Source organism: Spermophilus citellus (assembly GCF_964194105.1).
Source record: "Spermophilus citellus genome assembly, chromosome: 14".
NCBI lineage: Eukaryota > Metazoa > Chordata > Mammalia > Rodentia > Sciuridae > Spermophilus > Spermophilus citellus.
This window is the reverse complement of record NC_138194.1, coordinates 67,944,511-67,969,746: the sequence shown is the minus strand read 5'-3', so window position 1 is coordinate 67,969,746 and position 25,236 is coordinate 67,944,511. Positions and strand designations below refer to the sequence as shown.

Here is a 25,236-nt window from a genome sequence, read left to right as displayed (position 1 = left end):
TTTCTCTCCCTTTCCCTCCCATCTCATGTCTCTGTTTAAAATTAATCTTTTCTTCCTGCTCTTCCTCCCTACTCTGTTCATAGTTGCTCTCATTATATCAAAGAAGACATTTGGTATTTGATAATTTTTTTAACAGTTTAAATTGTCACTTGAGGAGTATCCTACTTTTTAATATTTTCATCTCTATTACAGACATTGTTTATGCTTTCATAGAGAGAAAGTAATGATTAACAATAGGAAATTAGAGTTTTTGCTTTTATTCTATTCCTCACTGAAAAAAATCACTATTAAATTCTTATAAAAACATGAAGACATACAGTAAAGGAAGTAATTCTTAGACAACTGATACCATTTGTTAATTGATATGACTGATATGAATTTAAATATAAAATTTTTCCATGCATATGCAGGTGTATCTCAAAATTTATGAGTTTTATATAAGTCTATATTTTGTATTTTCATTTACAAACATTTTCCATAATCATTAATCATCCTTAGCAATTATTTTAAGTCAATTATCAAATGTGATTTAAAGAACAGGACTAAATGGTAAGACGAGATAAAAATAAATGGTTGATATGTATACATAAAGTTATTTTTTTAATTGTGTACATTTTTAAGTAAATGAATTTTATTAAAGCAAAGATAATACATCAAAACTAACTACTTTCTAATTATTTTCTATCATCTGTACTCTTCCTTTTTTTAATTAGGTATATATGACAGCAGAATGCATTTTGATTCATTGTACACAATTGCAGCACAACTTTACATTTCTATGGTTGTACATGATGTAGTGTCCCACCATATATGCAGTCATACATGTATCTAGGGTAATAATGTCTATCTCATTCCACCATCTATCCCATCCCCACACCCCCTCCCCACCTCTCCCTCCCCTCCCCTATGCTCCAAAGTTCCTCCATTTTTCCCATGTCCTCACATTATGGATCAGCATCTACTTACCAGAGAGAACATTCCTCTTTTCTTTCAATGATTCAATACTGAGTATACACATTTTAATCAATTGTAAATAAAATATCAACACAGTAAAGAGATCATGGATATTGACAGGTAGAAGTCTAACTCCTCCTCTTAAAAATTTTGTTGGCATGACTTTCCTCATGTACACAATCAATTTAAGTTCCTTAAGAAAGGGATCATATCTTGTTTATGCACTCAATCTTACTTAACACAGAGCCTTGCCCATCACAAACACTCAACGACTGGTACTGATTTTTTGCAATTTAAATCTTTATCAATGTGGCTGGGAATATCTGAATAATATAAAACAAAGCTAAACATTTAAAGAAAAATATAAAATTAACTGAAGAAAGGTGGCCCATCATCATAAAAACCAGAAATTAAAGAGAAAGAACACTGACAATGCAATCATAAACTGCACTCCTTATTATACAAAAGTCAATGAACCATTTTATGGAAAACTACTTGTACTTTACATATGCATAAATGATCTAGCTCTCAATTTGAGAGAAAAAATAGAAAAGAATATTGTGTACATTGTATAGTGGTTTTCAAGAATTCATTTAGTCTGGAATGGTGGTGCTTGCCTGTAATCCCAGCGGTTCGGGAGGCTGAGAAAAAGAGGACCATGAGTTCAAACCCAGTCTCAGCAATATCTAGGCACTAAGCAACTCAATGAGAGCTGTCTCTAAATAAAATATGAAATAGGGCTGGGGATGTGGATCAGTGCCTAAGTGCCCCTGAGTTCAATCCCTGGTACTCTCCCCACAAAAATCACTTAAATATAGAACAATACTCTTAGGAGACAATGCTCTGTGGGGTTGCTTGTGTTTCTGCTTATTTTCTAAAAACAGACACTGGCTTTTCTTCCCAACTGTGTTTTCAGGATATCTGAATACTGAACAGTCTCAGCAAATAGAGATGCCATCTGCCTTTCTGAAAAAAAAGGGCAATTGTGCTTAGAGTCTTGAAAAGTAGACATAAAACCTCCCACCAGAGGAAAGGGCATGCATGCTTTCTATCATTATAAAATGTTCAGCTCCTTAAATTTAAGATTCCTCTCCAGTAACATAAACCACCATATATAGGTATAACCTGGCCCTGTAGGAACTGGGTTTAGAACACTAAGAGAAAACAATGCTACTACTCGGATTTTTGCTAATGTACATAACAAAGTCCATTCTCTTCATCCCTAGAGTGTCATTACTTCAGCCAGCATCCATAAAATCCAGGTGGGCTAACTTGTTAAGTTTAGAAGCACAGTAAAACCAAAGACCCTTTAAAGTTCTTGACACATACCTGTTATTGTTTTTGTTTTTATAGGGCTGCTGGCATATTCAGAGGCCTGATATGACTGCTGTTTTGCCATGGGTGCACTTCCAACAGACAGTTCATCCTCCTTCCTTCTGCTAATTGGCATAACAAGAGGAACAGCTACCACAGGTTGCTGAAAGAGTCAAAATGGGGATGGGGGTATTATTGCCTTTCTTAAGAAGGGAAGGCTAAACACTGCATCCTTGAGGACAATCCTTTACAATATGGGGCTGACAACTTAATAAAATATTTTAAATCATTTTCCCCTTGTTTCCTTCACCTCCTTCTTTGTTTCTTATATAGCAGGCGCCCCCATCCTCAGGGAATATATTCCAAGATTCCCAGTGAATGTATGACACTGACCATAGTCCCAAACCTTGGCTCTTCATATCCATGGGTTCTACATGTATAGGTTCAACCAAACATGGGTCAAAAATATTTACAGAAAAAAACTATCTCTACTGATCATGTAGCACACCTTTTTTTAATATCATATTACTAAACAAAACATATTTACAATCATTTACATCTTTAGGTACTATAAATAATCCAGTGATGATATAAAGTATACAAAAGAATGTGTGAAGGTTATATGCAAATATTACGTCATTTTATATAAGGGAAGATTTTGGTATGGGGGGTAATCCTGAAGTCAATCCCTCATGTATATTTGAGGAACAACTGTACTATTTTTTCCTATACATAAACTTACAATAAAGTTTAATTTTAAACTATGAATAATAGATAACAATAAAAACATAATAATTACAACACATAAGATATTTAAACTTAAGCATTTTTATTTCTAGAATTTTCCACTTAATATTTTCAAATCATGGTTATTAATTCTATGTGAAAACCATAAGATATTGCAAGTACTCAGTTAAAATAAGCAGTAATAAGAAATATGATGCTAATATGGAATGGTAAAATCAAAATCAAAAAATGGTAAAATCAAATTTCCTTGGGAAATTACAACTCCAAACAAATGGAATGTTATTGTAAAATAATAGTTTTGGAACACAACTTACAAAATAATTATTTTGTTTATATGAACAGTCCTATTTTTAAGACACACTAAGAAATATATCTATATATGTGTATATACAATATCATCTGACAAAGGATAACCATAGCATATTTAGAAAGCAAAGAAAAATATCTACAGTTACACAAAGCTGGAAAACATTATGATTCTATGTTGAATGCATGAGTGCTGAGCTGGACAATAAAGCAGTTGTTTCATCTTTGGTTATTGAAATAAAGTCTGGTGTTATTGCTGATGACTCCCCAAATAATTTTGTCATATTTTTGGCAAAAGCGGGGGCATTTTTCAGTTTTCTGTAGGATCAAAGATCAATGTGGAACTGGGTGAAAAACAATCATCAAATGTTAGGTTTTAGCCATAACAGAAAAAAATTTGCAACTTGGGAAATAACAAATGATAACTGTAGGATGGCTATATCAGAGCTTGAAATACAGCTGCATCTGACAGGCACTGGTCATGATGCAGTGAGTCTAGTGTTACTCTTAACATCACAAAGAATAAAGTTTACAGGTACATATGAGATGTAAGATAATTTGCCATTCCCCATAGAAATGAGGGGGAATGGCAAATTATCTTATAAGTTGCTAAATGGATTGGCAAAATGATAAGAAATTTGAAAATAGGAAAATGAAATGATTATTTATATATTTAAATATAACATATTTAATATTGTATTATATTTAATAATATATTTAATATTTTAAATTGCAGCTTTACTGAGACTTTAGTCAAACAATACTTAAAACAAATATAAATAGGAAACAGCTTTTAAGACCTGCATGAGATATATTCAGCACATCACAAATTTCAATCATTTACAAGTCCTCATCTATAAAATAGGGGGGCGGGCATGTTTACTAGAAAATTACTTTATGTTCCAATAGTGACTTCATAATCCCTTAAATTCTGTCCATCATTTACATTCCTAGAGTATAACCAAGCACTATAGGAAATTATAATCAAGTTCAGAATTAAATTAGAAAATTTATGTATTATGTAGTGTGACATGGAACTCAAGCACTGCAGCTGAAAAATTAATGAAAGCCATGGTAGTGGTGATACCCAACAACAATACCAAAATGTCTTTGGGTGACTGAAATTTTGAGTGTTTTTTTACTTACATGAAAATCAAAAACTCTTGAGAGTAATGCTCTTGAATGTCTTGTAAATGGCTGTATATAAAATACCTATAATGGTACCCAACAAAGCCTCAATATTGAATACTCATTCAATACTGACATGATACAGGAAAAGAAGTTAGACAAGTGTTTCCTTCTACTGTTCTGGAATATGGTTATACCAGTCAAAAATATCAAAAGAAGCAATATTTATATTTAGTTACTTTCTATTGCTTCACTTGGAATGATACAGCAGATTCCTCAAAATTTTTGTTGGATACTGGCCCCAGATCTGTCCTATCCTTTCCCCATCAATGTACTACCTAAAGCTTTTCAGACTTCCCGTTTTTGTAATTTATTTTTTTAAAAAATATTTATTTTTTGGTTGTGGTTGGATATAATACCTTTTATTTATTTATTTATTTATTTATTTTTATGTGGTGCTGAGGATCGAACCCAGGGCCCTGCACGTGCTGGACAAGCACTCTACTGCTGAGCCACAACCGAAGCCCCCTATAATTTATTATTATCAAAGGAGGCTTATAAAGAACCAGATAAGGGGCCAGCGGCTCAGCCCAGCCTGGCTTAGCCGCCCTCGGAGCCAGCGCCACAGCCGCCATGTCTTCAGGGCCAGCGTGAGCGCCCTGCAGCGCCTGGTGGTGCAGCTCAAGCTGGAGGCCAGCGTGGAGAGGATCAAGGTCTCTCAGGCTGTGGCAGAGCTTCAGCAGTACTGCATGCAGAATGCCTGTAAGGATGCTCTGCTGGTCAGAGTTCCAGCCCAGATCCCGCATTTTACTCTGAAGACTTGGAAGAAGTTTGTTGAGAAATGCCTTCGAGCACAAAGTAATGAATGACTCCAAGTCTCAAGAAAACACTTTTCTTTAGCCAAATGACTGAGATATTTCAGACCTTTCCAGTGTCCTGATCTTACAGGCAAAATTCTACAGAAATTAATTATTTTCTACTCAAATAAGGAAACTGAGTGAAGAAATAGAATTGTTTTAAGTAATAATGGCTTGGTTCTCCTGAAGAAGTGCTTTGTATTAAGATAAAAACCTTACCACCAAATATACCAAAATACACCTCTTTAATAAGTGAGTTACTGGTGTTGCTATACCTAGAATATCATGTATGTTTTATTAACTGGATGTTTACATTTTAGGAAGGAAAACACTTTTGTTTATTAAAAAAAATGGAGTATTTGTAATTTGTTGTTCCTAAGATTTTTATACTATAATAAAATTTGTTCTATCATAAATTTACAATTACTAAATGAAGACAAGAAAGTATAAAATTGTGGGGGAAGAATAGACTTTACTAATTGAATGATGCCTTGATTTTTTCTAAATAAGAAGATTGTTTTATTTAACACAAGAGGTGTTGTTTAGAAAGATTCATGTTATGATATATATTAGGTTGTGCCATTTTATGTATGAAGCAGATTTGATCTCTTTTTAAGTTCCTTTACTTTATAGTTGTGGTTGCACTTTTAAAAAGATACTACATTATTTCATGCCTTTAAAAAATGTTTAAAGTAGGACCTACATACAGAACATTGCAAATGATTGAAAACAAAGTAACGTGAAAATATTATGACCTAAAAGAATTCTTCATGTCACAAGGGTTTGACTTTGATGATGTGCCTTTGATTTAATTTGGGATACTTTTAGAAGGATACTTAGTATTTGTAATAATCTTTGAAGATCTTGGAAATAAATTCTGTTTAATTAAAAAAAAAATCAGATAATATCCAAATTCCTATTTTACTGCATTAACAATGGCTATTAACATTTTATCATATTACCCCTTCCTCCCAGATTATTATTATGTTATTTCTACAGTTCAGAAATAAAACTAACTCCTCCTTGCCATGATTTGCAGTTTCTTTGCCTTTGCTCTAATAGTTCAGTCTGAAATAACCCTCTCTATGGTTTACTCCTATGATGCTAACCTTATTTTTTAATTCCTCCTATTCACATGTTCTCAGTGTGTGGAAAATCATTTCTCCTTTTTTTATAATCTTGGACATGTATCTATACAGCAAATAGTAAATATGATTTTTCTATATTCCTAATATTGTCAAATGCCATAAATACTCCTGGAGAAGAAATACTCTCAACAAAAACTTCTATTTCTGTAGATTCAGTGCCTACTACAAAGTCTAATATTCTGTAAATACTTGAAGAAAGAATGATACATGAATGAGGATGGCAGAAATTTCAAATGAATTGGGATATTATGAAGAAAAAATACTCTTAAAAGATGCTCCTTGAGGACCAGTGATGTAGGTCAGCAAGATAGCATGTGCTTAGCTTGAGCAAAGGCCTAGGTTTAATCCCTAGCAGAAAGAAAGGGAAGGAGGGAAGGAGGGAAGGAAGGAAGGAAAAGAGAGATACTCCTTGGATTGTATGTTTCAGTAAATGTTTTAATTATTACATAATTATGAAATCATGTGTTTTTCTTCTACCAATGAGTACTAATTATCACAGGGAGGGTAGGTGAGGGGGGGATACAAAACTACTTCAAACACAATGATACAAAATTAAAACAATGTCAATATAAAGTGCAGTATAATATAAATATGGCCTCAAAAATTGTCAGTTCTGTCATTTAATAACCAAGTGACTGTAGGTAAGTAAAGCTCAATAAACATCAGTGTCTTCAACTTTAAAACACAAATAATAAAATCAATTACCAGAATTACATTTAAGTATCCTGATACAAAAAATTTAAGTATTCTTGAAATTAAAATTACCTATTTCTTGCTGTGTAATTTGTATCCTTTTAAACAAAAGTATATCTGAAATGTTTTGTACAAACAATCCTATTTCCAATATTAAGCATTCAATGAATATTTGTTTAAAAAAATCTAAAGAGGAAGAGGAAATGGTAACACATTAAAAGAACCTAATATTTACTGAGCAATGTTCTGTATGAACAAACAGCTAGATACTATGAGGGAAATTTGGGCCATGAAACAGGCTGCCTAAATTTTTCTTATTAATCTGTTTTATAAGCAATTGTACAGAAAGCTCCTTCAATATTCAAAGGAATTCTTTGTAGAGCTGAAATTGTTATGAATAAAATGAAGAAACAGAATTGTTTGAAAGAGGTAGAGCAAGGCAAAAAAAAAAAAAAAAATTCCGGCACATCCATAAAAGGAGAACTAATGAAAAGACATATATAACTATATAACTATACTAAATAATTGCAGAAACAATTTGCTCATTAAGAGTTAAAGATAAAGAGATCACTCACCTGTGGCATATGTCTACTTGTTCGCTTCTGAGGTTGATAGATGAGCCATGTGTATAAGATTGGGTCAATATTCACAGCAAGTCCTTGTATACTACAAAGAAGTACAGCACCTAAACAAACAATATTTTAAAATTCTCATAATTCCTCATGAAAAAAAATAAGCTTGAATCAATTTAGAAGTCAGATGGCTGAAAGAAAATGATACTAAATTAGTGTTGGTAAGGACACAGGAATTCAAACCCTTACACAGCACTATTAGTAAAGTAAAATTGAGCAATCACTTTGGAAAAATAGTATGGCATTCCCTCAAAATTAAAAAAAAAAAACTTACAATATGACCCAGTAAATGCTTTCTTAGGTACAAACCAAAGAGAATGGAAAGCAAGTGTCTACCAAAATTGTTGTACTTAAATTTTCATAAACATAATTTATAATAGCAAAAACAATACAGATATTCATAAATTGATGGCTGCAAAAATATGGCAGATCCATAAACTGGAATATTACACATTCCAAAAAAAAAAATGAACTACTGACTGCCTCATGCTATAAAATGGATAAACCCTGCAAACTTTATGCTAAATAAAATAAACCAGTCACCAAAAATACGTAATGTATTATTGTACCTACATAAAATGGCAGAACAGGTTAAAGCACAGAGAACAAAAGAGACTTAGTGGCCACAAGACCTGGCAAGTGGGAAAAGTGGAAATAATTGCTAATAGATATGTAGGGTATTTACATTTTAATTATAAGCACTTATTAATTGTGCAAATTAATGGTTCTCTTTATGGCATTTCCATAATGCACTTAATATGCTTTGATCAAATCCACATATTTCTACTGATCTCTCTGACCCTCACTGCTTCTTCAATGGGCCTTTTTCTACTTTCATGCCATCTCTCTTTTTTTCTCTCCCACCCTCAGATTTTACAAGGGAAAAATGTGATACTTGTCTGAAAGCAGCTTATTCTGGTTAACATAATCATCTTCATTTGCATCCATTTTCCTCCAAATGATATAATTTAGTCCTTCTCTATGACTAAGTGCTATTCCATTGTGTATATATACCACATTTTCCTTATCTATTTATGAATTTATGGGCATTTAGGCTGACTCCACAACTCAGCTATTATAAATAGTTCCATGATAAACATGACAGGTATCTCTTTTGAGATGCCATTTAAGAGTAAACTGGAGACATGGTGTCCACTTCTAATTATGTCAGTGTACATTCATTAAAAACAAGAACTTCCTCTTATGTAAATTATTCCTTTCTGAACATTTATTGTTGTTAAGATTCCTTCATGAAGGGTTTTTAAATCTTTCCTAATCAAAAGCACATTAATTTTTTTCTAAACAAATGTTTCTCACAAAGTCTTCTAACATTCCTAGAAAGAACAAATATTTCTATTGCAAATAAGAGGAAATGCAGCACACTAAAATAAAGTATTACTCAGTCCATTTCTTTTGAAATGTATGATTTTCTTTGTTGAAATGTTTTTAGTTTTTGACACTAGTCATAGTATAGATTCAACTTTCATTAGAAAGTCCCTGCTCCCAAGTGAATAATAATCAATGTCCATAACTCCTCACAAAGAAAACCAACTGATTATCTCCTATACTCACCTACCCAGATTCTGCCTACTTCAAGCCAATAGAGTGACAAAGCATAAAAGTATAAACTCTAAGGTGGTAATGGTACACGAAAAAGATAAAATGAATTCACCAGAACTTAAAAACAGGGTTATCTGAATTTGGCACACTCTGGGCCTTAATTTTCTCCATTTTAAAGATAAAAGGGTCTGTAGCAGGTCAAGATAGAATAACAGAACCATATTAACTCTCCCATATCAAACAACCAAAATATTGGGAAATAATGTTTTATATCATATTACATAAGTTATGAAAAATTCTGAAAATGGGGCCCAAAAAGACTGTGAGACCCTAATATATGAAAAACAAAATAAGTGAGCCCCAAAACTGTCACATCTTACTGTAACTTTGGGAGAATTTCTAGGACATGGTACAAGAGAAGAACCTATCCAAAGCCTAGAGATATCTCCATGCTGAGAAGACAGTTGAGTTTTAGGAAACCAGAGTAGTTCAAGTTCTCAGGAAAGAGAACCAAGATGTTCAGAGAACTGAAGAAATTTTCAAAGGATCTCCCTCAAGTATTTAACAAAGGGAGGAAAGAGCAACAGAAAAACAAATGGACAAGAGCCATGTAAATACTACTCATTATTATTAATCCTTACAGAAATGCAAATCAAAACCATGATTTAGAATTTCATACCCATTAACATAGCTTAAAAAAAAAACAATCACAAAGAATGTAAGAAGTAAGTGTTGGTGAGCATGTGGAAAAACAGGAATCCACACACTCTGCTGATGGGAATAGAAATGGTTCAGCTACTGTGAAAAACACTTTGGTGATGCCTCAAAAAGTTAAATATTGAATTAACATACAGCCCAGAAATTTCACTCCTAGATATATATCAAAAAGAACCGAAACCAGTACTCAAATATATTCATACACATGTTCATATTCCCTAGTACTATTTGTTAAATACAAAAGGTCGGAACATTTTGAATAACCCATGGAAAACAAGAAAATGACATGTATAACAACAAAACAACTACCTATACAAGACACTCACATAAATGTTTGTTGTTAGTTATAACAGCCAAGATCTGGAAACCAACCAGTCATCAACAGATGAGTAGATAATCAATTTGTGCTATATATAAAAAAAGGTATGGGGCTTGGGTTATGGTTCAGTGGTAGAACGCTTGCCTAGCATGTGTGAGGCACTGGATTCAATTCTCAGCACTGCATATAAATAAGTCAATAAAATAAACAATTAAAGACATAAATTAAAAAGTAATACATGTCAATAAAAAGCAATAAACAATGTACACATTTCAAAATAACATGTTGCATACAATAAATATATGAAATTACTTTTTAAAAAGTACACATGGGGTTGCATCACATTTCTATTTCATATTGCAGCTATAGATTTCTAAACTAGCACTTAGCGGTAATTGTATCTTCATTCAAAAAAAGAAAGGATCATGTAATACAAATTTTCAAGTGACTTGTAGAATTAAAAATAATCTAAGTCATAAAGGAAATTAGGAGGAATTACAAAAATGAAAACAATAGGCTGATGTCTTCTATCTTGACTTGTGCAGTTGCTTCCACAGATATATACAATGTTATAGTTTGCATATATCCTCTACAAAACTCCTAATCCCTACTGTAGTGGTATTAAGAAGTAGAGACTTCTGAAAAGTGAGTAACTCAAGAGGGCTCCATCCATACAAATGCAATAGCTCCTTATAACATAGCTAAAGGTTGAAGGAAGCATTCTCTTCTGGCATGTGAGGATTCATCATTTCTTCCTCTACAGAAGATGCACCAACAAGATGCCAACTTGGAAGCAGACAGCAGTCCTCAATAGACACCAATGCTTCCATCAGCTTGATTTTGGGGCTTTCAGGTTTCTAGGATATTCCAGACAAGCATTCAGGGAAGTAGAAGGAAATTCAAGAGAAGCAGCATGTGGAAGCAATTGTTTCAAAGAAGACAGTGATCAACTTTGTCAAAATGGCTGCCAGTAGGATAAAATAAGGATTGAGAACTGCCAATTGAATTATTAAGTACCTGGTAACTTGGACAAAGGAGTTTCAGTGGGAAAGGGGGAGCAAAAACTGGTATAGATGAGTTTAGAAACAGAAGAAGAAATGGAGACAGAGAGTATAGACAATATTTTGAGAAGGCAATATGCAAAGAGGGTAAAGAAATGTGGTAGCTGGTGAGAAGAAAGTGAGTTCCAAGGAAAGTTTTTGTTTCTTTTTTGAAATAAGAGAGAAAATACAGAATATTTACATGATCAAGCAAAGAGGGAAGTTTGGATGCCCTAAAAGTATAAGTACTGATGACTGGGGTAATATCCTGGAAGAGATGGAATAGAGTAAACAAGCTTTAGAGAGAAACATGGTTAGTTCTTCTATAGTAATCCTGTTAAAAAGTACAGCAAAGTACAGCAACAGATACTGAAAGGGAAATAACTGGTTGTGTGAAGGTGTCTTTCTCAGTCTTTTCAGAGTTACAGGAGAGTTACAGTCATCATCCATGAAGTGGGTTTAAAGTAGGTGGGGAAGTTAAGAATGGTGGAGGATCTAAAGAGAAAATAAAATCAGAAATGGTAGTTTAGGATGGTACTTTTCAAACTTAAATGTACACAAGGACTCACCTGGGGGATCTTACTAAAATACATATTATAAATCTATAGCTCTGGTGCATATCCTTATGTATGCTTTGCCACTCCCCCAGCCACCCCCACAGATTTACTATTTTTGAGACAGAATATCATTATGTTGAACAAGCTGGCCTGGAACCTGAAATCCTAGCAAGTAGCTATTATCTCAGGTATGTGCCACAACACCAGCCACCTTTTCTCTCAATTTTTACTGGAAGCCATTTTATAGCTCTCATGTCTTCTTTTAGTTTCATCTCTATTAACATTATCTTCCTACTCTAATGCTACACAGCAAGCATTAGATGTTTGCTATAATGAACATTTTTTTTCAAAAAATTGATATTTTTTTCTAGTTTAATGTATAATTCAATATCTACTAATTTTAAGCTCAAAGCCTCAATTTAAACACTCTGCTATACTGTAATTTGTATTTTTTTCACAGGGCTGAGAGGTAACTAAGAATTGAATGAAGGGGAGTTTTAACCAATGAGCTACACCACTAGTTCTTTTTAAAACAGGGCCTCACTAAATTGCCCTGTCTGGCTTCAAAATTACTATCACACTACCTCAGTCTCAGTTGCTGAGATTACCAGTGTGTACCACTACACCCAACTATTATTCATATTGCTTTAAAGCAACTTTGCTTGATTGTGATGAGTATATAGAGCAATGAGAACAGTCTATAACCCAAAGGTCCTGTTGTGTTGAATCAGATACAGTTTTTCTCAGCTCATATTGAAGTTATCAACTTTCTCACAATTAAAGAGAAATCTTTTGCAATATGTGATGATTTTAAGGAAAAGACTGAATGAAAAACAGAAGTGCATTGCTTTTGCACAAGAAAGACATTTTACTCTGTTTTTAAAAAGGTGGGGTGGAGAATGATGAAAAAGGTTACACACTGTTTAATATTTTTAATTTTGATGAAACTGATCACACTTATTGTCCTCCAATGATGTATATTTTAAACAAATTATAAACCCCAGCACTAAAGTTTACACTGATAATGATGTTGTTTATAAATGTTAGCAGAGATCTAATTGTAATATTTTTACTATATTATTATTGTTTTGTGACTACTCTGGTTATAAAGTTTCACATAATACGTATTGAGGGATAACTGCTTCTAAATCTACTTCCCTGAAATATTTGTTAATGTGATGAAATTACATGAAGACCCAAGAATAAACTTCTGGCTTGACTTTTCCTATAACTAGAGGAGTCATGTAACAGCATCAAAATTTGCTGAATTATTTATCTAAAGTAATCAATCTTATGAAACAATCTTCCTTCTAAGAGAAAGACATAAAAAGATGCAGTGGTAGGGAAGGGAGGCAATGTTCCACTAAGCACATTCAGGAAATGAAGACCGAGTAGTATTAAAATGAGAGGTAATAGGAAGGAATCTACCATGTGACCCAGTTATCCCACTCCTCAGTATGTATCCAAAGGAGTTAAAATTAGCATACTACAGTGACATAGCCACATCAATGTTTATACCAGCATAATTCACAACAGCTAAACTATGGGGCCAACCTAGGTACCCTTCAACAGATGAATGGATAAAGAAAATGTCACACACACGCACACTAGAGTGTTACACAGGCACAAAGAAGAATGATTTTATGACATCTGCCAGTAAATGGATGGATCTGGAGGCTATCATGCTCACAGAAAATAAGTCAATCCCCCAAAACCAAAATTCAAATGTTTTCTCTGATATGTGGAAGCTAATTTACACAAAGCGGGTATTTTAGAAGTTCAGTGGAGTAGACAAAGGAAAATGAAGGGAAGAAGGAGAAATGGGAAAAGGAAAGAGTGAATGAATGAATCTGACATTAATTTTCCTTTGTACACATATAAATAAACCACAGTGAATCTTATCATAGTGGTATCCATAAGAAATTAATTTTTTAAAAAAATAAGTAACTATGGGTAAATGGCAGAAAGATCAGTAAAGGGAAGGGAGCAAGAAATGGGAACAGGAAAAGGGAAGGAAAGGTACTGGGGTCTAAATAAGAAGAAGACATATTCCATGTTTGTTGAATTATGATAAAATGGATTCTACTGTCACATATAACTAAAAAGAAGCAAAAAAAAAAAAAAAAGAATACTTTCCAGGAAAACATGCTGGGTGGGTATGATCACATGAAAAGCAAAGGGAGATTAGGAGAATAGACAAAGAGGTGGTAAGGGAGTGGAGGAACTGAGGAAGGATATTGGCCAAACTATATTGTTCTATTGTTGAATGTACAAATACATAATACCATATCCCACCAATACAGACAACTATAATGCAGCACCATAAAAGAAAAAAAAAGAAAGATAGGAAATATAGAAGGGTATATTTTAACCAAAAAGGACTTAATGTAGGAGGTCCTTGAGGATGCTGACTTCTATATTTATCCAATATACATAGTAATTTCTGTGACTTAATGTCAGGGAAGGAAGGCAATGCTCTGCTAAGCATATCCAGGAAATGAAAACCATCCATCAATCCATCCATTCATCCAAAGGGAACCATACCAAATAGCATACCTCCCTACATACATTTATTTATGTCTCTATGAGTTGACAGAAGGAGAAGTACTAGTCTCCCCCAAGATATATATGAATAATTTTATACATCAGTCACCCATTGGTGAGAAGGACTAATCTAATAACCTGTGGAGTCAAGATGACAATTATGGATGATATTTTTTCTCTAAAAGTTTTCTTAATCAAAATCAGAGTGTTTATAGTGGAATCAGAAGTACAATTCTACTATAACTCATATATGTGAGATGATGTCCCTAATGTTTTGATACCTTGTTTGCTATCTTGCTTCCACATCTTTTACTGTAAGAAAGGAATCAACAGACTGTACTGTGCATAATCGGTATGCCATCTGATTGCAAATGAAGAATGACTTTTATATTTTAAATAGAAACAAAGCAAAAGAATAACTGTAAGACTAGTTTAAATCACATGAAATTCAAGTGAATGTCTATAAATAAAGTTTTATTGGAATGTAGCAACACTCATTTATTTACTTCTTCTTTATGGCTGCTGTCCAGCTATAACAGCTGAGCTGAGTAGTTGCAACAAAGAACACAAAAGCATAAAATATTTATGACCTGACCTTTCATTAAAAATAAATTGTCAAATCCTACAAAAAGAAATATACACATTTTTATTCGAGGTACTTTGAGAAACTAAATGCCTACCAATTCCTCAATAACATAGCTAACTGTCTACTGGACCTTCTAATAAGACTCTGGAAAGATAATTTGAAATTCTTTTCTGGTGATACCATGAAATAGCCATTACTTACTGGTGCTGATTATTATAAGATAGGTATTAACAATTTCATTTTATAAACGTGAAAACTGAGAATTAGTGAGAGATGGTAACTTGTTTAAGTTTCCTATACCTAGCAATTCAACCCAACATTGTCTCCACAAAGCCCGTAAGCATAAGCATTACTGCCTTGATTTAGCAGAACAGAGAATAAAAGAATTGAGAGTACTGATTTTCCTCAAAAGACAATAATTTCCCATTGTGATGCAGACAATGATACACTAATAAACACCTTCCAGAAATCAAGACCAGTATCCTTCAGAGTAAGGTATACATAACCTGTCAAGAAAAACCTTTTGAAAGGGGATAAAAACTCAACTTGCTTATCAAAATTGGCTCTCACTGTAATCCCCTTCCTTCTGTCAGTGATGCAACTATTCTCAATTTTGCAAATTATGTAACAAATTATCTACATAACCTTTTATACTTTTCAGGAGATCATATGCAAGATAGCAAAAGTCCATGAAAAATGTATAATTAGAAATAAGCCATGTGTGGTGATGCATGCCTGTAATCTCAAGAGCTCAAGAGGCTGAGGCAGGAGGATGACAAGTTCAAAAAGCCAGCCTCAGCAACTTAGCAAGGCCCTAAGCAATATGGTCAGACCTTGTCTCTAAATAAAAATAAATAAATATATAAAAAGGGTTGGGGTGTGACTCAGTGGTTAAGCACCCCTGGGTTCAATCCCTGGTACCTAAATAATTATTATAATAATAATTAATGGATATGGAATAGCAACTCCAGGGAGAAAAAAGTCAAACATTGGGCTCTGGACTTTTATCCTTTCCCAGCAACATGAGTCTTGGGTGGAGAAGGCAAAGAATGGGTTCTGGATTCTGGACTTTCATCTCAGTAACAATGGGTTTCAAACTTGTACAACTATTTTCCTGATTTAGACTCTGAACCTGCACAATTAGTTTCCTGACTGCCCAAGTCTCTAATGAGAGTCATACTAAACATTCTGCTATGAATAATTCTCATTAAAACCTATAAACAATAGACCCCTCTTGTAACCAGTTGCCATTTCTCCCCTGAAAATGTGCCATTCCACCACTGCCTAATAAAGATAGCTTATTGATCCTCTGAGGTCTGCTCCCATTTCAGTTGTTTTTGCTTACAATAATAAATAATTACAGAAATTAGAAAGTCCATAAATTCTTAGTTATTAATATTTTCACATCTACAATACCGTGTTTTTGAAAGAAAAAAAAATGTGGCTCCCATTTGTAGTTTAGTAAATCAAGGTTTTGGTAATGTACTGATTCCTAATATACTGGCCATACTTTTCAATTTAAATGGGCACAGTTTTTACTGCATAACTTCTATGTTAAACTGAGCATGTACTGATTTAGACTACTTCTATAGTTTAAGTTTACATTCAAATTGTTCTTTAATTTTATTACAAATATCAAGACTGACTGATATAATAAACTGTAGAAGTTTAAATTTCTTTTAAAAAGATAATTCACGCATTTTTAAATTACATGGAGGACTCATATCTAGTATTATTGTTTACTGTTGAAAATATAAAATGTCTTCCATTACAATACCTACAGCATTTGTTCTTCCTATCCTTTATATTCATCCACATTTATTAACGTGATTTTTTTTAGAAATCATACATATTATATATTTTTTCTTTAAGACAAATTAGAAAATTCTACATGTTTTCTAAAGGAGAATAATATTGAGGAAACACCTGTCAAAAATATAGAAGTATAACCCAGAACCCTGGAAGAAAATTAATATTCTAACATTAATGAAAATGTTGCTTTTAAAATCGATATTATGACTCTTTTTGTCCAAAAATTAAAGTGTATTTAATCTTATTGGCAAAGAATTATGTTTTTAAAAATCAACTTACATGTTATGTTACAAGAGCAATTCATAAGAATTCAGTAACTACACAATTAATATTTATCAATATTAATTTCCAAAATAATTTTAAAATGAAATACTCATCTTTTAATAATATACATAATTTAAAGAAAAACAGGATAATATCTACAAGAGTGGTATGAAATATTATTCCTACACTTTAAAAGCTATCATGGTATATATGCCCAAGAATCTGAAACATTTAAATAAATTATTATCATAAGAGTCAATAATTTAAAATATCACAGAAATTTTACAAATTCAACACTAAAAAGTGTTCAATGATCAAAATTTGCATATACTTTCTAATGACAATTGTAGATTTAGGTCCTCCTACTTTTCCCATCTTCCTTACCAGCACCTCTATAATATTATGGCAAGATTTAGGAAGCACCACAAGGTGGTGCTAATATCATCTCATAACCAGTTGGGTAGACCAGAGTTGCTATCAGATGTGGCCTAAAATGAGATTCTCCAACCCTCAGGGTGGATACCAACTCTAACATTCTCTAGTTCAAGAGAAAAAAAGAAAAAACATTCAGTTTTCAAAGTTGTAATACTGGCTATAGAAAATAATTTATAATCCTCTAATATTTGGTTTACATCACCATTCTTGTCATATGGTCAGAGTATTTATAACTCTATAAATAACTGCCTTTATACTACTGTCAAATGAAATCACAAATTTACAGTCAATGAATGAACTTTCATCAAGCACAAATCAAGACTTCTTTATCAAATTCTTATGTGGGACAAGTGATAATAAAAGTCTAGTATTATGAAAACCATACTAACACTACCAAATTCTGTTTCCAGATTAACACTTTTATCAATTCTGCATACTTACTCATCTTTTGAATAGACATTTAGATAAACATATTAGTAATTTCCCAAAATTTGGGTTCTGAAGGGAATAAACAACATACTTTCAAGCTCATTTCAGTCCCTGTCATATAGACAAATGAAGAAATGAAAAGGAGGGAGAGAGAGAGGCAGGTATAGGTGTGGCTCCAAAAAAACAGCAATTCATAGGAAAATATAGAGTAACCACTGGAATGAATAATCCTCATTCTACCAGTGTAGAAGATGAGTTTTACAAAAGTTCATAATGAAGTTGTACAAGGTCACACAAGCACCAACACCTCTTTTTATTGTGCATTAAAATAATGCTGTTGAGCTTGATGAGGATCACCAGTACTTACTACATGGTAACTGTGTCCAAAAATGTGGTATAAAGCATTTTATACCTATTTCTCACCTAATCAGCACACTACCCTAAAAGGTATTATCATATTCTCCATTACAGATAAGGAAACTGAGGAACAGAAATACTGAATGAATTTCCTAATATAACTATTAAATGATAAAGCTGGGATTCAAATTTAAGTAATATGGCTACACCTCACAGCAAATGGTGTCACTCATAAAATATTTCTTTTGGGAGTCAAATTAATGGTTGTTTTTAATGGGCATTAAAAGCAAAAGGCAAAAACTTTAATTCTACCAAAATATGAATAAAAATGCTAACACAGATCATGGAAACATACCTAAAGGAAATTGGAATCAAGACTGAAACAACAGTTTATTACCCTAAAAAATGTTTAAGTATTAAAACCATAAAACAGTAAAAAAGCAAAAATTACCAATTACTGTTGGTTAAAGAAAACAAAATAAATATTAGAAATGGTAAAATATGAATAGTTACAAACAATAGCTAGAGTAAGATAAATATATAAACACATTGGTTAACAATAGGTTGGAAAAGTCATGAGGGAAAGGCACATTTTAAATGAATATTTTTTAATACATAGGTTTGAATAGGTGAGAAGGCAGAAAGGAAATTCTGAGCAGTTTAATAAAATGTGTAAAAATATAGATGCAGAAAACTGCAAAATTATATTCAAAAGTTGATCCATATGACTGAATATAGTGTTTACACAGAAAAAATTAAAATAGAAAAAATTTTTAAGCTTTATTCTTTCACAGTAACCCAAAGCCTAGAGATGAATATATGTGTATGTGTGTCTATGTGTGCATGTGTGTGTTTCTTTTACAGTAATTACATTTTCTTAAAATTTTCAAAAAGCAAGAGAGAAACTAGCTTTCAAATTGCATAAAGAATGAATCAAAAGGAAACTAGATGAATGTGATGTATGATAGGAAATGAAGTGACACAGAAATGGAAGAACAAATGGAATAAAAAAGTTAAAGAAATTACTAAGTCTACCAGCCTGCAATTCAAAAAACAATTAAAACCAATACTAGAGATTCCTAAATATTTTCATTAATATACCTACTAAAATTATAACTTTACACTAAAATTCATTTTAAATTATTTCATCCTTAAAATGATAAGGATGTTTCTTCAGTATTTTTATTTTTTTCTTCAAGAGGATAAGGAAGAACTTAATTCACAATGTTTCATGAAAAACTCCTAAGCATATAATATTTAAGTCTCAGGAAAATCCTACTAGAAGTTACTTTACAGAAAAAGAACCATGAACCATAATCACAGAGGTTTAATGACCAAGACCAAATTATACCTGGAAGTTAAGATTTCAACACAGTTTTTCAAACTTAAAAACTTCTTTTCCATCGTTAACAATTTTTATAATATTAAAAATTACTGTGTAAAACAAAGTTTCTGAAAATTATCAACAGTATTACCCAAACCAGATACACTAGATACTATCCCTAACCTAGACCAGTTGTTAATTCCTTTACTCTGGAAGTATTAAGCACCAAAAACTATTCTAAGCCTCAATGACATAGCAGACAAAAGAAGAGACGGGCACACAAGAGAACAAAGTAATAACAGGAAAAAGATGACTGGGTACGTCTAACTATTGGGTCATCATAAAGACCTGTCTATAAAAGAAACATGTATGTTGGTATGTAGTTAACAAAATACAAAGCATTAAAATACCATTGAAAACAGAAGGCACATTTAGAACAGCAGACCTGTCAGGAACATATTTGTTATACTATATCCAGGTAAGACAGGGTCAGTCATAGACAAGTTCAGAGAGTTAAGAAATTTTTAAGAAAAGAAACTAGAAATGTTATATGCAATATGAAAAGAAAAGACTTTAATATGAGAATAAGTTGATTTATATTAAAAGGGAAGAAATTACTCTGGTATGTAAAGAATATAACAGCAAATTTGGAAACAGAGACATCAATTAGACTTCAAATACTCTGGTAGGGTTCTTAGCATTTTCCCCTAACATGGGGAAAATAACAGACTCCAAAATGCAACAGTCATAGAAGTTCATCGCCTCCTTCAGGAAGTTATGCTCTATAAGAATAGCGATAATACTCTTCCACTGATTACTTTCTAATTTCCTTTCACCCATAGCTAAACATTTCTCCTTTACTTCTATTTTTTCCTATTCTCCGCCTAGCTTAAAAATCCACTATGAGCATTACTCAAATCAGAGTTGAATTTCTTCCTAAAAAGATAAATCCTCTTGCCTGAATTAAACATTCTTAATACCTTAAAATGCTTAATTCTGGAGAGAAACAACCAAAAAGACATTTCCACAAATAAGCAGTACAATTTTCTAAATAAGATTTAACCCTCCTGAGAAAACTCAAAAGATAACCTAAACTCGAATAGGGAATTCCCACTTAAAAATCCAATTTCAATATGCTTTCTGAATATAGGCAAATTTTTATGCAGCTGAGGATAAAAAAAAATATATTCCAGTTCCTACAAACATCCGTGAGATACTAAAACCACTCACAGGAATCTGATGCAATAGAGAACTTCCATTCTCATTTCTTTGTATCCTGAAACAACTGTTCTCTATTGTTTAGAAACCAAAGAATTTGAAGATAAAAAGGGTCTGAAGTAGCAAGCTAATAATAATGATTCTCCACAAAAGCTATACATTATTAACTTTTTAAAATATATACCAGGGATTGAACCCATAGGCACTTAATCCCTGAGCCATATCCCCACCCCTTTTTATTTTTCTTTTGAGACAAGGTCTCACTAAATGACCTACGGCCTTGCTAAGTTGCTGAGGTTGGCTTTGAACTTGTAATTCTCCTGCCTCAGCACCCCTCACTATCTACCCAGCCACTGGGATTGTAAGCATTTGCCACCATGCCCAACCATTTTCAACTATTTAAAGTAAAAACTCAGTTCTCAACTAAATGTTTCTCCAAACTATCCAAATCTCAGAATGCAAACTGTGTTGCTATTTTTATTCCCCCAAATATATACTGTGTGTAGTTACTACATATTGTAAAAATCAGTAAACAAAAATAACGAGTTGAAGTGATTTAAATCTATTTCCTCACAGAAATAAGGGTGATATAGTAGATTATATTTTTATTCATGGATCTGCTCTTTTTAGACATCAATCATATTTAATTGTGGAAACACATTTATATAATATTACAAAAATGAAGTACTTTACAATGGAAAAATAGTGACAAAACTCACAGATAATTTTACACAACAATAGTATACTCTTAAAACTAAGGACTTTATCTTAGTTTTCTTAACTGTTTTTACTGCTACAGATCAGTAAAAAGCCATCATGAAGGTATGTAATACAGGTCTTATTTAGAAATATATTCAGTCACTGAAAAAATAAGGTGGGGGGAAGAGAGACATAAGTCAAATAAATGAAATGTTGAGATTCAAAAATGGCTAAGTGCTATCTTTACTTAACACTCAATAAATGTCCAAACAAATACTGGGAATTCAGGTTTTTTTTTTTTTCCTGTGTGTGTATGTGTGTGTTGAAAAAGTCTATCTTTAATACTACAAATATATCTCCTTCAAATGAGCATGTCACTCTATAGCTAAAGTATGCCTACTTTTAAAATTGATAAATCAAACTCACTTAGCCTGATATTAATAATCCCTTAGTCCCTCATTATACACTGCTTCAAAATGTCAAAAGATTACAATATTGAAGTTGTTTCTACTAACTTCACATATTAAATGTTTTATTACATAAGCTTCTGTTATGGAGTTCTCCTAAAATACAATCAGCACAACTGCTTTTTAACTTTTATCAGTTACCTCTCAGGACTAATGTACATATAACCATCAAAAACAGATTTTGTTGTTGTATTGTTTTTTGGCTTTTAAGTAAATTCATTAGAACTTAAAATCAAGAAGAAAATTGCTAAAATTATACTATTATATAATGTCCACAATTTTAAGAATTTGGCCTTTGGAATTTCTTTTTAAAAAGTCTATTTATATTTCAACCACATAAGAAATCATTTTTTTCTTTTGGAAGGTACTGGGGATTGAACTCAGGGACACTCAACCACTGAGCCACATCCCCAGCCCTATTTTGTATTTTATTTAGAGACAGAGTCTCACAGAATTGCTTAGCACCTTGCTTTTGCTGAAGTTGGCTTTGAACTCGCAATTCTCCTGCATCAGCCTTCCAAGCAGCTGGGATTACAGGAAAGTGCCACCACACCTGGCTAGAAGTCATTCTTTTTTACCTGTTAAAAAAAGTTCAAGTTTTTTTGGTCACAGGCATTTTTTTCTTTCAACTTTTAAAATCTGCTTCATTTTTATTAATTTTCATTTCTTAAAATAAACTCTGTGAAGCTATTTACTAAGAAATCCCTGTATTCCATAAGAAGGTGGCTGTGAAAAAATTAATGGAGCTCTTCAAAAAATAAACTTGTGTGCGTGTCTGTGTATGTGTGTGTTGAAAAAAAGTCTATCTACTATACTACAAATGAATCTCCTGAAATGAGCACTTTATTCTATAGCTAAGGTATACCTACTTTTAAAATTGATAAACCTAACTCACTTAGCCTGTTTTTATGTAATATCTACCTGCTACCATTAACAGGAGTACTGGTATCTAAACAACTGAAATTACATGTAATTCTATTTTGGGGAAAAATTATTTAAGTGGAAAACTGCTACAATCTGTTGGTGTAACAGACATCAGAAATTTTAAATTATAGAGGTGGATCCATTTTAGGAGCAACCACTTTACTTTCTATAGAAGTATGTTAGAATGTAATAATTCTATAGGCAGAGGGCAGAAAAACATAATGCATCTCAGATATTAAAAGTTTGATGGATTAAAGTATCACATCAAAGAGAATTAACCTTAACTGAGCTCATCTAAGAACATGAACATACTCCTAAGAACGACCTGTATATACACACTCCCAAGAGCACATTCATAACCACAAGAATTTATAATATAATATGCCTCTTTTCCCATCTGGATATTAAGGCATTTGATAACTCCATTACATAGTTATCTATCACTTGCAGAGAGTAACAAAACACTTCCACCATAATAGGATTCATAAGATATGTTTGCCAAACTATCTTATGTCAGTTTTTTGAAGACCCATACTCAATGGGTATGTTAGCTACTGGTCACTATGACAAAATCCCTCACAGTAATAACTTAAGAGGCATAAATGTTTATTTGGGTTCACAGTTTCAGAGGTCTCAGCCTATGTTCAGCTGACTCCACTGTGCTAGGCCTGACTGGAGGCATATATCATGGTGGAAGGGTGTGAAAGAGGAAGGCTGCCCAGTTTATAGCAGCAGGGAAGCAAACAGAGAGCGAGAGAAGTCAGGGACAAGCTATAAGCAAAGGGCATGTCCCCAGTGATCTACTTCAACAGGCTACATCATACCTACCTGTATTTACCACCCAGTTGACCATACTCTTCAATTTATTTCAGGGAATACAAAAAGAGGCAGCACTTCCAAACTCATTCTATGAGGCCAATATCACCCTGATTCCAAAACCAGGCAAAGACACATCAAAGAAAAAAAACTTCAGACCAATATCTCTAATGAACATACATGCAAAAATTCTCAATCAAATTCTGACAAATCGAATACAAAAACATATCAAAAAGATCATGCACCATGATCAACTAGGATTCATCCCAGGGATGCAAGGCTGGTTCAACATATAGAGATCAAATATGTAATTCATCACATCAATAGACAAAAGATAAGAATCATATGATCATCTCAACAGATGCAAAAAAAGTATTTGATAAAATATAGCGCCCTTTCATGTTCAAAACAGTAGAAAAATTAGGGATAACAGGAATATACATCAACATCAAAAAGGCTATCTATGCTAAACCCCAGGCCAACATCATTTTAAATGGAGAAAAACTGAAAACATTCCCTCTAAAAACTGGATCAAGACAGGGATGCCCTCTTTCATCACTTCTGTTTAACACAGTTCTTAAAACACTGGCCAGAGCACTTAGACAAAACAAATTAAAGGGATACATATAGGAAAAGAAGTCATCAAATTGGCACTATTTGCTGATTACATGATTCTATACATAAAAGACCCTAAAATTTCCACCAGAAAAATTCTAGAACTAGTAAATGAATTCAGCAAAGTAGCAGGATACAAAATCAACACCCATAAATCAAATGCATTTCTGAATATCAGTGACAAATACTCTGAAAGAGAAATGAGGAAAACTACCCCATTTAAAATATCCTCAAAAAATATAATACTTAGGAATCAACTAAATGAAAGAGGTGAAAGATCTATATAATGAAAATTACAGAACCCTAAAGAAAAAAGTCAAAGATGACTTTAGAATATAGAAAAATCTACCTTGCTCTTGGATAGGCAGAATTAATATTATCAAAATGATCATACTACCAAAAGCATTATACAATCAAATTCCCAATAGAAATAGAAAAGGCCGTCGTGAAATTCATCTGGAAAAATAAGAGACCAAGAATAGCTAAAGCAATTCTTAGCAGGAACAGTGAAGCAGGTGGCATCACTACACCAGACCTTAAACTATACTACAGAGGATAATAACAAAAACAGCATGGTATTGGCACCAAAACAGAATGGTGGTAGACCAATGGTACAGAATAGAGGACACAGAAACTAACCCACGAAAATTATAATTATCTTATATTAGACAAAGGTGCAAGAAATGCATTGGAAAAAAGATAGCCTCTTCAACAAATGGTGCTGGGAAAACTGGAAATGCAAATGGAACAAAATGAAATTAAACCCCTATCTCT

The 25,236-nt window shown here is 32.8% G+C and overlaps 1 protein-coding gene across 10 annotated transcripts in view; it reads right to left on the bottom strand.

The window, feature by feature from the left end:
* Positions 1 to 25,236, bottom strand: part of VPS13B (vacuolar protein sorting 13 homolog B) — a 753,213-nt gene that overhangs the window by 441,236 nt on the left and 286,741 nt on the right. For 9 of the 10 annotated variants that reach the window (XR_014018703.1, XM_081265611.1, XM_081265610.1 and 6 more), the window contains 2 exons: positions 7,723 to 7,832; positions 2,284 to 2,431 (listed from right to left, as the gene is read on the bottom strand). Coding sequence is in view for 8 of the 10 variants with exons in the window: in XM_081265611.1 (XP_081121737.1) it covers positions 2,284 to 2,431; positions 7,723 to 7,832 (258 nt within the window). In the remaining 2 variants the exon portion in view is untranslated. Of the gene's footprint in view, positions 1 to 2,283; positions 2,432 to 7,722; positions 7,833 to 25,236 lie in introns of those variants that run through there. The other variant, XM_081265602.1, reaches the window with a different exon arrangement.